Source organism: Eumetopias jubatus, unplaced genomic scaffold, assembly GCF_037043125.1.
Source record: "Eumetopias jubatus isolate StellerSeaLion01/CBP00866 unplaced genomic scaffold, mEumJub1_p1.0 scaffold_10, whole genome shotgun sequence".
In the NCBI taxonomy this organism is placed as follows: Eukaryota; Metazoa; Chordata; class Mammalia; order Carnivora; family Otariidae; genus Eumetopias; species Eumetopias jubatus.
The window spans coordinates 103,529,513-103,543,191 of record NW_028274816.1 but is presented as its reverse complement, the minus strand read 5'-3'; the positions used below and the strand labels follow the sequence as shown (position 1 = coordinate 103,543,191).

General features: G+C 43.2%; 1 protein-coding gene across 8 annotated transcripts in view; it reads left to right on the top strand.

Annotated features, from left to right (window-relative positions):
- CDC6 (cell division cycle 6) overlaps positions 1–13,679 on the top strand; it is a 45,953-nt gene that overhangs the window by 4,754 nt on the left and 27,520 nt on the right. The window contains exons 2-13 of one of the 8 annotated variants that reach the window (XM_088028281.1): positions 355–470; positions 2,475–3,138; positions 3,899–4,086; positions 5,301–5,582; positions 5,707–5,906; positions 6,157–6,332; positions 6,740–6,846; positions 7,304–7,443; positions 8,647–8,747; positions 9,879–9,943; positions 12,490–12,692; positions 13,348–13,488. In XM_088028281.1, coding sequence (XP_087884407.1) covers positions 3,912–4,086; positions 5,301–5,582; positions 5,707–5,906; positions 6,157–6,332; positions 6,740–6,846; positions 7,304–7,443; positions 8,647–8,747; positions 9,879–9,943; positions 12,490–12,692; positions 13,348–13,488 — 1,590 coding nt within the window. In that variant the 5' untranslated portion in view covers positions 355–470; positions 2,475–3,138; positions 3,899–3,911. The other 7 variants (XM_028089924.2, XM_088028283.1, XM_028089923.2 and 4 more) reach the window with 7 other exon arrangements.

The window sequence follows — 13,679 nt, the reverse complement described above, 5'->3', positions numbered from 1 at the left end:
TTCCTCCTGTGACTTTAGCCCTCAAATGGAGCTTGCCTGAATGACCCTCAACTTCCTAAACCTGTAAGGTTTCTCTCTCCTATTGGGGTGCTATTGCTAGTTTGTGTGTGTGTGCGTGCGTGCATGCGCACACACAAGAGGGATATTGGAACAGGTCCTTCCAGGGTGATTTGATTCCTTCCCTCATGATACTGTGTATCAGTTAGCAGGTGATAAGGACACTACTCTCATTATTACTGAGACACAGCTGCTTACTGTGTTCCTGTTTTAAGTATTTCCTGCCCCAGCACAACCACAAACTGACTCTGAAGCTGCAAGGATGCTGCCTGTCTCTGACTTCCTATTACTCCGCAGACAGAGGTAAGACAACCAAAATGTCAACCTCAGGATCCTGACCACCCCAGAGGATAACTACAGAGAAACGCTTCACATCTGACATCACTGGAGCCCAGTCTGGATTGCTTTTACACGTAATTGAATTCATTTTCCACTCCTAGGTTTAGGGGTATGAGATCTAAAGGACTATGTGCTCTCCAGCCACAAAATGTTCATGAAAAATGTGGAAATTCATTTGGCAGGGATGTCCTCTCCATTCTTGCAGCAGGCATTTATTGCATCCTTTACTCTGTGCCAGGCACCTGCAATATGAAGATGAATAGGACTGGTCTTTGCCTCCAAGGAGCTCAGAGTCTAGTAGAACACTTCAGGGCGGCTACCAAGAGAAACCTATGTAGGTTATTAGAAGGCTTTATGGCAGTTAGCCTGGGAAGGCGGATGGTGTGTGGCCTTCCAGACAGAGGAGAGAGCAAGGACAGAGGCCCAGAAGCAAGACACAGTCTGGTGGCATGTGCAGTGTGTTCCTGTAGTATCAGAAAGGGAGAGCATCATGTAGGTAACCTGATAGAAACCTTTCAATCCGGACCTTCTGTGATTCTCTGCCTGCTTCCACAGTGGTCATCTAATCTTGTGGGCTTACCCTGGACCAGTGCTTTTCTTCCTGGTGAGTGTTTTCATAGGCTCCAGGATGAATACTAAGTACTCATTGCTTCCTGGGCTCCCTCTAGCCCACTGTAACCGAGGGAGGTTTTCACCACTATCCCTTAAAGCTGGCTGGACACACGTTACCACTTCAAGTTATGAAGGATGTTTTTTAGGTGCCCAGATTATCAAAATACATGAACAGTGAAGATTGCTTCCTGGGTTCTGTTGCTCTATTAAGAGATCAGAAATGCCATTTGGTTGAAAAGCCTCCATTCTATGGGAACACTTTTCCCATTCACAGCAGCTAATCTCTGTTGTAGTTTTCAGCTCCTAGAGAGCCTTCCCAAAATGTGCTCCCTCACCATCTCTTCCTATTTATTTTTAAAACTTTATCTAAGTGATCTCTATACCCTGCATGAGGCTTGAACTCACAACCCTGAAATCAAGAGTCACATGCTCTTCTGACTGAGCCAGCCGGGAGCCCCCATCTCTTCCTATATAGAAGTGTACAGAAGGCTTCCTATTTAGGACCTGCATCTAATATTTCCTCCTCCTATGTTTAAGTGGTCAAGTGTTGGAGCTCCTGTCAGACTTCCTGAGTTCAAATGCCAGTTCTTCCACTTACTGGTTGTGTGACCTGGGGCAAATTTAACCCCCCTATTTCAGTTTCCTCATTTGCAAAATGAAAATACCAACTTCATGCAGTGCTTGTGAGAATTAATAAGGTGGTATAGGTAAAATACTTGAGCTCAGTGCCTGGCATTACTTGAACACTCAGTATTTGCTCTTACCTCCTGTATGAACTAACCACAATTAACTGGCAATTGTAATAGTGTTATTTTCCTATTTCTCAGCTTCATTGTTCTATTTCATTTGAAACTGGCGGATGAAAGTTAAATGCTTGCCATCACCTAGAATTGGGTTTTGGCCTTCAAGGGAACCTGAGGCTTGGCTAGGTTATTAGCTTTGGAGGCTGGCCTGTAAATTACTGCTCTAATTTATATTTTTCATTAAAAGCTCAGCTTGCCTCTTCTTCTATAGTGGTCTTCCCTGGCCCTGAAACCCTAGTGTTTAGCCATAAAACAAGGTTTTAAAATTAAGAGGCCATAATTCTCTCAACTCCCCACAATGTGTGGATTAATGGAATTAATGATAAGAAGGTGCACAGAATATTATTTTTAACAAAAGCAAAGACCTGACCCTATTACCTTTGAAACACAAATCAGGGAGATACTGTGATGAAGTGTAGTGTATTTCTTTATGTATGTGTAGAACTTGACAAAAAAACACTGGGTGTCAGGAAATCTGGGTCCTAGGCTCTTCACTGCCACCAAGATGCTATGACCTCTAATTAACCCTCCACACGTTGGCTTTGTGAGTTTTGCAGGGTTGAACATGAGGTAAATAAGTGCCTAGTATTCTGCCTGGCACCCAGAACCGCCCCCCAAATGATAGATGTTACGTAGTAGCTCACTGAACATGTATCCCATTAGGGTAATGAAAATGGATACATTTGGCCGCCAGAAGGGGCAACCACATCTCTGCACCTTTCCCGTGGAAAGAAGGGCGTGGAAACAGAGTCGCGTGAGCTAAGACTACAACTCCCGCTGCCCTTTGCGGCAAGCCTGGTTCGCCTTACCCAGAATCGCTCCCTCCGCAACCTTGCGTCTTTCCGCGGAGGCCCCGGATGTAGAAGCCCTCTTAGTTCAGTGGGCGTGGCTTTACAATGGCTCGGAGACCTGGGGCTCTCTTATTGGTTGTGGTTCTTCCGACCGGATTGGACGCGAAGGAGGGGGCGTTGGCCAAGGCGCGCGGTGCTCTAGCGACAGCCAATCAGAAACCTGGTCGGCCTTTGGCGGGAGGCGGTAAAGCAGAGGCTTTGCAGATTTGGCGCGAGCGCGGCTGGGCTTTACTGACGCTGGTGTGTGGTTTATTCGGTAGCTTGACCTGAAGAATCCCTGAAGCCGTGTGCGAGACACGTGAGGAAGAGCCGGTACTGAGGTGACTCAGCCTTGTGAGGTGGAGAGCAGAGGCTTGCCCTGGGTCTGGGAGGCTGCGGAGTTGGGAGAAAGGCTATGGCAAGGGCCGCTGCCTCCCTTGGGGCCCGAGGTGAAGTGAGGGGAGAAGAGCTCAGATCGCCGGAGGTCTGAGGTCGGGGTAAGGGCAAGGAGTAGGCTGGCAGTCGTGCGTGGAATAAAGGGGCTGAATGTTGTAGGAGGGAGATGTTCCGGGGTGGGGTTGAGAGGGTGTGGGGTGGGGACCGAGTGCCGGGCGGAGGGAAGACTAAACGTGGCAGGCTGCTGCGCCAAGCTAGTGATAAAGACACACCCCGTGCCTGGAGTGAGGGAATTAGCAGTACTGTAGAAATCTGTTAAGATAAACTTACTGCATCACTCAAGTGGTTAAGAACTTGAGTTCTGGAGCCAGAATGCCTGGTTTGCTATGACTTTGGGCCTCTGTACCTCTGAGTTTTCTCATCTGTAAAATAAGGATAATAAGAGTGCTGACCTCCAGGGTAGTTGTAAAACTTAAATGAGTCAGTGCCTAAGGGGCGCCGGGGCTGGCTCAGTCGGTAGAGCGTGCCACTCATGAACTGGGGTGGGGGTGGGGGTGGGGGTGGGGGTGGGGGTGTCGTGAGTTCGAGCCCCAGGTAGGGTGTAGAGATTCCTTAAAAAAAAAAAAAAAGAATAAAATAAAAGTAAAATGCTTATAACAACAGTCTTACACATAGTAGGTAGACAATAAGTGTTTGTTATTATTGCTCAGATTTGGCTGTGAAGCAGAACTGAATGCTAAAATATTGTTATAATTTACTTATGAAATGTTGATCATTGGTATAAATTCCATGTTAGCTATTTTTACTTCATTCTTAGCTATTGACTGGCTGTCCTGTTCTTTTTTTTTTTTTTGCACCCAGCCGTGTTGCCATCATGCCTCAAACCCGATCCCAGTCACAGGCTACAATCAGTTTTCCAAAAAAGAAGCTGTCTCGGACATTGGACAAAGCTAAAAACTCTGCTGACACCAAACTAGAACTGACCTGTGTCCAGGCCACCCACCGTTCTAATGTAAAAATTCTGCCTCTCAGCCCCAGAAAACGTCTGGGTAAGCTATCCATTGAATATAAGTACAACTTTTTGGCTGGTAGCTGTTGACCTCTCTTTTCTCAATAATAAGATGCCTAGTCCTTTGAAGAAGCTTCCTAAGTTCAGTTAAAACCACTTTGTTCACTTTGGTTATTTTCAGAATGATTGCTGTGTTCATTTACTGAACTTCAGAGTTAAGCCACTTGTTGAGATCACTTTCTGAACTGCTTCACAGTTTTGGTGTTCAATTCCTTAATTTTGAACTTAGTTCTGTCAGTATTGTAAGTGACTTTGCAGTTAGCTACCTAGTATTTTGAAGCTTTCACCTCATTAGTGGTGAAATTAAGAGAAGCAGGTGATATTCTTGTTTTAGAACACTGGTTTTAGATCATTTGTTTTTGTTTTTAAAGATTTTATTTATTTATTGTTATCAGAGAGAGAGAGAGAGAGAGAACAAGCACAAGCAGGGGTGAGGGGCAGAGGGAGAAGCAGACTCTGGGAGCCCAATGGGGACTCAGTCCCAGGACCCTGGGATCATGACCTGAGCTGAAGGCAGACGCTTAACCAACTGAGCCACCCAGGCGCCCAGATCATTTGCTTTTAATGAAGGGTGATGTGGCAGTATCTGAAGACATTTTTGATTGTCACAACTGAGGGAGTGCTACTGGCATAGTGGATAAAGGCCAGGGATCCTGCTGAACATTTTACAATGCACAGGACAGCCCCCAATAAGAATTATTTGGTCCAAGATTTCAATGATGCCAAGATTGAGAAACACGGTTTTAGAACAATCTTAGAATTTTCATCTCACTAGACCATTTTGCTTTCTACCAAATAGTTGTAAGATTCAGTGGTGCCATCTGGTGGCCAATATTTGCTTCTTGATGAGAGGCATTCTATTTTGGTGGTTTTGACTATAGAAATTTGCCTCTTGGGGGACCTGGGTGGCTCAGTCGCTTAAGAGTCTGTCTTAGGCTCCAGTCATTATCCTGGGGTCCTGGGATCAAGCCCCACGTGGGGCTCCCTGCTCAGCTGGGAGCCTGCTTCTCCCTCTTTCTCTGCCTCACCCCCTTGTTTATGTTCTTTCTCTCAAATAAATAAATAAAATCTTAAAAAAAAAAGAAAGAAAGAAAGAAAGAAATTTGCCTCTTTCTGGGAAAAGCAGAGATCTTTGCAAGTCCTTTTACTGTCCACTACAACGAATGACCATGTTTTGATTTTAATATATTTCAGGTGATGACAATCTGTGTAACACTCCCCATTTACCACCCTGTTCTCCACCAAAGCAAGGCAAGAAAGAGAATGGCCCCCCTTGCTCACGTTCACGTAAGGGGCGCAGATTGGTATTTGACAATCAGCTGACAATTAAGTCTCCTAGCCAAAGAGAACAAGCCAGAGCTCCCCAAAACAAAATCCATTCCTCAGTTCGAAAAGGTCAAGAGATCACAACAAATTCTGAGCAGAGATGTCCACTGGAGAAAGAATCTGCATGTGTGAGACTGTTCAAGCAAGAAGGTTCGTTCTTACATGGCAACCGTTAATGTAGCCTTGAAAACAAGGCTGGTGACTCCAAATGAAACCCAGTGGATCTTCTCAGTCACCTCTGTTGTATCTAATTGTCCTTTCACATCTGACACAGGCACTTGCTACCAGCAAGCAAAGCTGGTCCTGAATACAGCTGTCCCGGATCGGCTGCCTGCCAGGGAAAAGGAGATGAATGTCATCAGGAATTTCCTGAGGGAGCACATCTGTGGGAAAAAAGCTGGAAGCCTTTATCTTTCTGGTGCTCCTGGAACTGGAAAAACAGCCTGCTTAAGCCGAATTCTGCAAGACCTCAAGGTACACTAAGAGTCTGAAATATGATGCTCTTGCTAAAATGACACTTGGTTATTAAGGGTTAAGAAAGGTAGACTTGCTTAGGGGATTGAAGTCTCCCCTCAAATAAGATGTTTTTAGTTTCATTGTCTAAATCTTTCCAAATGAAAGTAGAGCTTATTCTCTTATATGCTCTTAATTACCCAAAGACACTTCAGGTTCCATCAAACCTTTATCTGAGGGCAAAATATCTCTCATGTTTGCATTTTTCTAGAAGGAACTGAAAGGCTTTAAAACTATCATGCTGAACTGCATGTCCTTGAGGAGTGCCCAGGCTGTATTCCCAGCTATTGCTCAGGAGATTTGTCAGGAAGAAGTATCCAGGCCAGCTGGGAAGGACATGATGAAGAAACTGGAAAACCATATGACTGCAGAGAAGGGCCCCATGATGTAAGTACTGCTCTGCTGCATGTTGTTCCGTGAAAATCTGCAAGGTCTGCTGCCCACAAACTCACATTCTCGTCTCTTGAATTTATCAGTTTGTACAAGAAAAGAACATTTCCTATATTTGCTGTACAAGAGATAGTTACATATGCTTAAAGGGAAAGAAGAGAGGAAAAATACACCTTCTAATTTTAAATTGGAAAAAATGTTCTTAAACTAATTGATTGAAAAACCTTTATGTTACTTTTGTGTGATGGTAGGGGTATCAGTGTAACCGTGACTGGAGAGAGGACAGATTATGACCTTGAAACTGGTGGCAGCTGTAGGAATGTGACCTGGAGTCAGTCCAGATCTAACAGATGGGAAAGTTAAGAAGGTGAACATGGATACTAATTGTTTCTCTTTATACGTAGTGTGTTGGTGCTGGACGAGGTGGATCAGTTGGACAGCAAAGGGCAGGATGTATTGTACACACTGTTCGAATGGCCATGGCTAAGCAATTCTCGATTGGTGCTGATTGGTTAGTGCTCAGTTGCTAATGTTACAGGATGGGTCTAAAGAATTCTTTTTTTAATCATCTGTTCATCTTACTTATCCCCTATTTTATCTTAAGCCAGCTTTCTGCTTTTTTATCAAAATGAACAAATTACTATAAAGTAATAGTAGTTTTAATCTAAAATCAACTTTGTTAAGTCTGAATAGAAATGACATAATACTTCATTTCAGAGACAGTTGATTTTTGGAGTATCTGGTCTTGCTTATCAGTGAACAATTCTAAACCTAACTTGAAAAGAGCATTCTAAAATGACTTTGTACATCTTACCTAATAAATGTGGGGGTGGGGCTGGGATGGCAAATAGGAAGCAAGAGTTAGAATGCTGGATTATAACTGGAAATTGTATTCAGCTTTCAGAGGGTTTAGTTTACTTTTGAGATGATTTGACTGTGATGATTGGTAGTATTTATCTGCTCCTCAGGTATTGCTAATACCCTGGATCTCACGGACAGAGTTCTACCGAGGCTTCAAGCTAGAGAAAAATGTAAGCCTCAGCTGTTGAACTTCCCACCTTATACCAAAAATCAGATAGCCACTATCTTGCAGGATCGGCTTGATCTGGTAAGTGCCACCCATTGTACCACATTATGTGTCCCTTGGATCACCTCTGGTGGGGAAACCTAACAGTCCTTCTAAAATATTTTTGCTTAGAGGGGTGCCTGGGTGTCTCAGTCAGTTGAACATCTGACTCTTTTTTTTTTTTTTAAGATTTTATTTATTTGAGAGAGAGAGAGAAAGCCCAAGAGGGGGTAGGGTCAGAGGGAGAAGCAGACTCCCTGCCGAGTAGGGAGCCAGATGCTGAACTCGATCCTGGGACTCTGGGATCATGACCTGAGCCGAAGGCAGTCGCTTAACCAACTGAGCCACCCAGGCACCCGAGCATCTGCCTCTTGATCTCAGCTCAGGTCTTGATTTTAGGGTTCTGAGTTCATGCACCACTTTGGGCTTCACACTGGGCATAGAGAGTACTTTTTTTAAAAAATTATTTATTTATTTATTTATTTTTTGCTTAGATTGCTTTCCTCAGCAGGGAGTTCTTGTGGGCCATCGTGAGAGCATTTTTATATGAATTTCCACCCAAGGCTCCATTTATTGGATGCCTCAGTGTTGGAATAAAAATAAGAGAGGAGGGGCACCTGGGTGGCTCAGTCACTTAAGCATCCCACTCGATTTCAGCTCAGGTCTTGATCTCAGAGTTATGAGTTCAAGCCCCATAGTGGGCTCCACGATGGGCAGAGAGCCTACTGTTAAAAGGGGAGGGGTGGCACCTGGGTGGCTCAGTCAGTTAAGCCTCTGACTCTTGATTTCGGCTCAGGTCACCATCTCAGGTTCTTTTCTTTAAGTTTATTTTTAGTAATCTTTACACCCAATTTGGGGCTCAAGCTCACAACCCCAGGATCAAGAATCGCATGGTCTTCCGACTGCACCAGCCAGGCACCCCTCAATACTATTATAATGGCCTATAAAAATAGGGCCTGTGAAAAATCTTTCTTTTGAAAATAACCAAAGAAATTTTATTTTAGTTTAGCTTTGCTAATTTCTGATTGCCTTTTTCCCCCATTCATGAGCCTCTACCACATGCCTACAAAATATTTAAATGTGTGAAATTTCCATTTATTTATGAGCAGAAAAGGCATCTCTTGGACCCTAAGGGGAGGCCAGTCAAATTTAAACTTAATGTGAAAATATTTATGTCTGGGACCTAAATTACAGAGAAGGAGAATCTTATAGTTCATGCTGTCGTCTCCTATGTCTTGTCCAAAGGTATCTAGAGCTCAGGTTCTGGACAATGCTGCAATTCAGTTCTGTGCCCGAAAAGTCTCTGCTCTTTCAGGAGATGTTCGAAAAGCGCTAGATGTTTGCAGGTGAGTTATGGCACTGTTGGCTGCTTTTATTAAAAAAAGAAATGCATGTAACTCAAGTGAATGTGGCTTAAGAGGCTGTATTCTGCCACTTTTTACACTTGGAAAGGGGGACTTGTTTCTCAGTGGGGAGCTCTGCATTTCCACCGTGTTAATGTCTGAAACATTATCAGTCCATTACCTACAGAGGGAGGAACAAATGAGATGTTGCTGGCACTCCCTGTGGTGATTATAGATTGGTTAATTACATTTGTATTAAAAAAGACTCCAGTTTACTTTTCCATTAGCTGGTCTCAAGCAGGTTTATTTATGGACCTGAACCATCTTTGCCTTTAGACTTTTTTTCCTTCCTTTGCTTTTGTGAGCACCCCTTCCTCCGGTTGGTGGTCTCCCACACTTGTACTCCAGACCTCTCTCTCCCTTCCCATCCTCTGCCCCTCCTGCTGGGGAAAGCCTCTGTGCTGACTGATGAAATTTCTTCCTTCCCAGTAGGGACACTGGGTCCATTAAAATGATACTTGCTGTGCTGGCCCTCTGGTCCAACCTCCCCCTACTGACATGCAAAAGATCCAGGTCTGGCTTATGGCCTCCTGTGGGCAAAGTGCTTTGGAGACAGCAGTGGGAGAGTAAGCTCTTCCTATTGCTAGATGGCATCCTGGATTTGAAAGTTTCCCCTAGTCAGCAAACTACTTGAGTAAAGACTGCAGCTATGAGCAATAGTCATGTAGGCTGGTGTGGTTTAGCCTACACATAACATATGTATATAGAACTGAGGACTCCCCTTTTAGGTCCAGTGTGTATGGGTGGTACTGGCTCTCTGTAGGCAGTCACCCACCCACATAGCCTCTCTGCTATCCATGACATTTTTTCCTCCTTCAAAATGTTATTATTGGCTTAATGTATGATGACCTACTTGGCATCTATAAGAGGAAACCATATCGTGTTGAAAGTTTCTCAGATTCCCTGGCCCATGAATTATTTCAAGCTAACTAAATCCCCTTTAGCTGAGACATAACCCAGTTTTGTTTGGGGTCTTTAAAATTATAAAACATGTGTCTGTTTTTGAGCTCGGTGGTTTGGTGTGGTGTTTGGTTTGGCTCAGCCTAAATTAATTTTAGAAATTTTTTTTTATAGGAGAGCTATTGAAATTGTAGAGTCGGATGTCAAAAGCCAGACTGTCCTCAAACCGCTGTCTGAATGTAAGTAGTTTATCTCTTTCCTGTCTTCCTTTATAACTGGAAGCTTAACTTTTCTGAGGAAAGAGGTAGAAAGATGAAATGAGCATAGTTAAATCCATACTTACCCTTTTCTGTATGTCTGTGTTTTTTGTCAATTTCATCTACTTTACTTCAATCTGGCCTGTCTGTGCTATAGTCCATGCATTGCTGGAAACAACTTCCCCAGGGTGTTACATAAAAGGCTGGATCATAGTAAGTTTTCTTTCTAAGCTCTAGAAATGAAAATAGTGGATGGTAAGCCTTGATCAGCTTCTCTCTGGGTTCTTCTGTGGAGTTAACTTTAGGTCTTGATATAGGTGAGAGGAAAGTAAATAAGAGTCAGACAGTGAAAAAATCCAGTTCAACTTGGGATATCTCAAGCCTTTAGACAAATCTAGGAGGGTGGAGGTACAAAGATGATATTGCTACAGTAGGCTGTTAGAAAAATGACAAAATTATTTTCCTTTCCGTTAGCCTTGTTCTCTTAGTCATGGCAGATGTAAAATGGCCATGAACTACATATCTTGTCAGTATTTAATATCCAGTGTTAATCTTTAGAAACAGGACAGTCTGATTTGATTGTTTCTTTCCTCTTTCACTCCTGCACTGGTTGAGATTATCAAAATTGTTTCTAGCGCTACAGTTCCACAGAAAACAGTTCCTTCCTTCCTTCCTTCCTTCCTTCCTTCCTTCCTTCCTTCCTTCCTTCCTTCCTTCCTTCCTTCCTCCTTCCTCCTTCCTTCCTTCCTTCCTTCCTCCTTCCTTCCTTCCTTCCTTCCTTCCTTCCTTCCCTCTCTATCAATTTGTTGAAAGAAAATTAATAAAAATATTTCAGAAGTAGGGGTGCCTGGGTGGCTCAGTCGTTAAGCGTCTACCTTCGGCTCAGGTCATGGTCCCAGGGTCCTGGGATCAAGCCCCACATCGGGCCCCCTGCTCGGTGGGAAGCCTGCTTCTCCCTCTCCCACTCCCCCTGCTAGTGTTCCTTCTCTCGCTGTGTCTCTCTCTGTCAAATAAATAAATAAAATCTTTAAAAAAAAAAATCATGTAAAAATATTTCAGAAGTAGCCAAACTGCTTAGGCTGACAGTAGGTCATATATACCAATGCATAGATTAGATACTGGTTTCTCTTTAACTTTTCAGATTATTCCTTTTTCTCCTACCAATGACATTTAGGTTTGTCAGTGTCCCTGTGAGCACCTCTGGCACACACATAGCTAAAGGAGTTTGTAAGTTTCTGGCATAAGTTATTAGACTAACCTAATTCCTGTCTTTTGACCTCTGGTATGTGTGATTAGTTTTTGATGGTTCTGGAAAGCTATATGGAGGCTGACTTCAATTAAATATAAGAAGGCACTTTTTTTTTTTTTTTTTAAGAGAAGGGGAGAGAGGGAGTCCTTAAGTGGGGAGGGGCAGAGGAAGAGAGAGAGAGAGAGAAAAGCTCAAGCAGGCTCCACACTGCAGGGCTCAATCTCATGACCCTGAGCCAAAATCAAGAGTCAACACTTAACTGACTGAGCCCCCACCAGGCACCCCAGGATGGCACTTTCTAATAAATAGCACTAACTGGGCTTCTATAACACATAGGTGGGTTCATTAGCTTTGAAGATGTTCAAACAAAAGCTGGATAGATGATCACTAGTTGGGATTGTTTTGGGTAGGGAGCAAGAAGAGAACTCCCAAATTCCTTCCAACTTTAAGATTCTACTACTTGATCAGTGATGTCTAGTTTTCCCGCTACCGTTAGTTCTTTGCAGCATCCTGGTTATGGTCATAAAATAGAAGCAGATTGCTTTGGGGCAACTGCACATGGTCTAAGGAAGTAATTTAGGCAAAGGTGGTTACAGAGCAAATCCCTCCTCTGTCTTGCAATTCATGCATCTCCAAACAGTGAGGCCATAGTCCTAGGCATCTTGTTGGCAGTTCCCCAACCTCCGGCCTCTGAGATGGTGCTATCTGCTAAAATATCCAATTACATTTTCTCAAGTGTTGCTCTATTGTGGATGACTTAGGCAAGTGAACCTAACCTCAAGGGTCATTTGGGGAAGCTGTCTAGAGGACTTATGTAGGATTCACTTTACTGTCCACATTTAGCCACTCATTTGAAAGTATTAGGTAATTCTTACAACTTTTTTTCCTTTCTTAATTACTAGGCACAATCATCTTTGCTTCATGGTTCTGTACTTTTTCATCTTCAAGATACTGAGAATTTCCAAGGCAGAATACAGTAGTCCTCTGTCTAGTCCTTATTCTTTCATGAGGTGGATTTTGTCTCTCTGACATTAAATTGCATTCTACATGACATAATAGCCCACCATTCTGCACAGAAAAAGGATAACCCTATTTTCCAAGTCATCACCTTTCTGAAGGTAGCACCATCTCTCATCCTTTGGCTTCTAGTTACAGTTGGAACCTGCTTTGCCACCACATGACTGCACTTGAATTTCCTTCAGCTAAAACTTAGTATCCTCTGTCTCAATATACACAATATTTAAAAAATCTAATGAAGCCTGATTTATTTACTTTTTAGGCAAATCACCCTCTGAGTCACTGGTTCCCAAGCGGGTTGGTCTTATTCACATATCCCAAGTCATCTCAGAAGTTGATGGTAACAGAATGACTTTGAGCAAAGAAGGAGCACAAGATTTCTTCCCTCTTCAGCAGAAGATCTTGGTCTGCTCTTTGCTGCTCTTGACCCGGCAGCTGAAAATCAAAGAGGTCACTCTGGGGAAGGTGAGTTGAGAATCTCAGCAGATGGAACTGTGGTGGAGATGAGACTGCTTTGCAGAGCAGATACTGTCCAAAGGGCCTGTTATTATGCTCCAGCTGATAGGAATTAAAAGTGGGTTTTATTTTTATTTATTTATTTAAAGATTTTATTTACTTATTTGACAGAGACAGCGAGAGAGGGAACACAGCAGGGGGAGTGGGAGAGGGAGAAGCAGGCTTCCCGCCGAGCAGGGAGCCTGATGCGGGGCTCGATCCCAGGACCCTGGGATCATGACCTGAGCCAAAGGCAGATGCTTAACAACTGAGCCACCCAGGTGCCCCTAAAAGTGGGTTTTTAACAGTAAGAATAAATACTGGTCCCATATAAAAGGCAACTGATTTTATTTCCCTTAGGTTGTGGTTGGGAATTTCCCATTCATCTCCTCCCCTTCGTTTCTCCCTCTCCCTAAGAAATATATAAAGCTCCTCTCCTGCCTTACAGTAGAGGTTTTGACAATATCTACAGAATGCCTGTTCAAGGATTTTATTGAAAAGAGGGAAAATTGTGGTATTTAGATAACTTTTACAAATGCAAAAATTCACATTTTTAAAAAAGACTATAAGGTGACAAGAGATAGAACTTTTAAACAACTTTTGTGTTCTCCCTTGTTCCTCCCAGTTATACGAAGCCTATAGTAACGTCTGTCGCAAACAGCAGGTGGCAGCTGTGGACCAGTCAGAGTGTTTGTCACTTTCAGGGCTCCTGGAGGCCAGGGGCATTTTAGGATTAAAGAAAAACAAGGAAACCCGTTTCACAAAGGTACAATTAACTGTTTCTTTGTGATAATGCTTTTAATTGTCCTGTTTTGGAGAGCTTATCTTTTCTTGCTAAAGTAAAGATTTAAATATGACCACAGTTAGGTAAACAATTTGTTTTTTGTTAGGTAGAGTTTAAGATCTGTGAGGATGGGACTGTGGTATGAATGAGGTATTTTCTGCAGGCCATTGAAA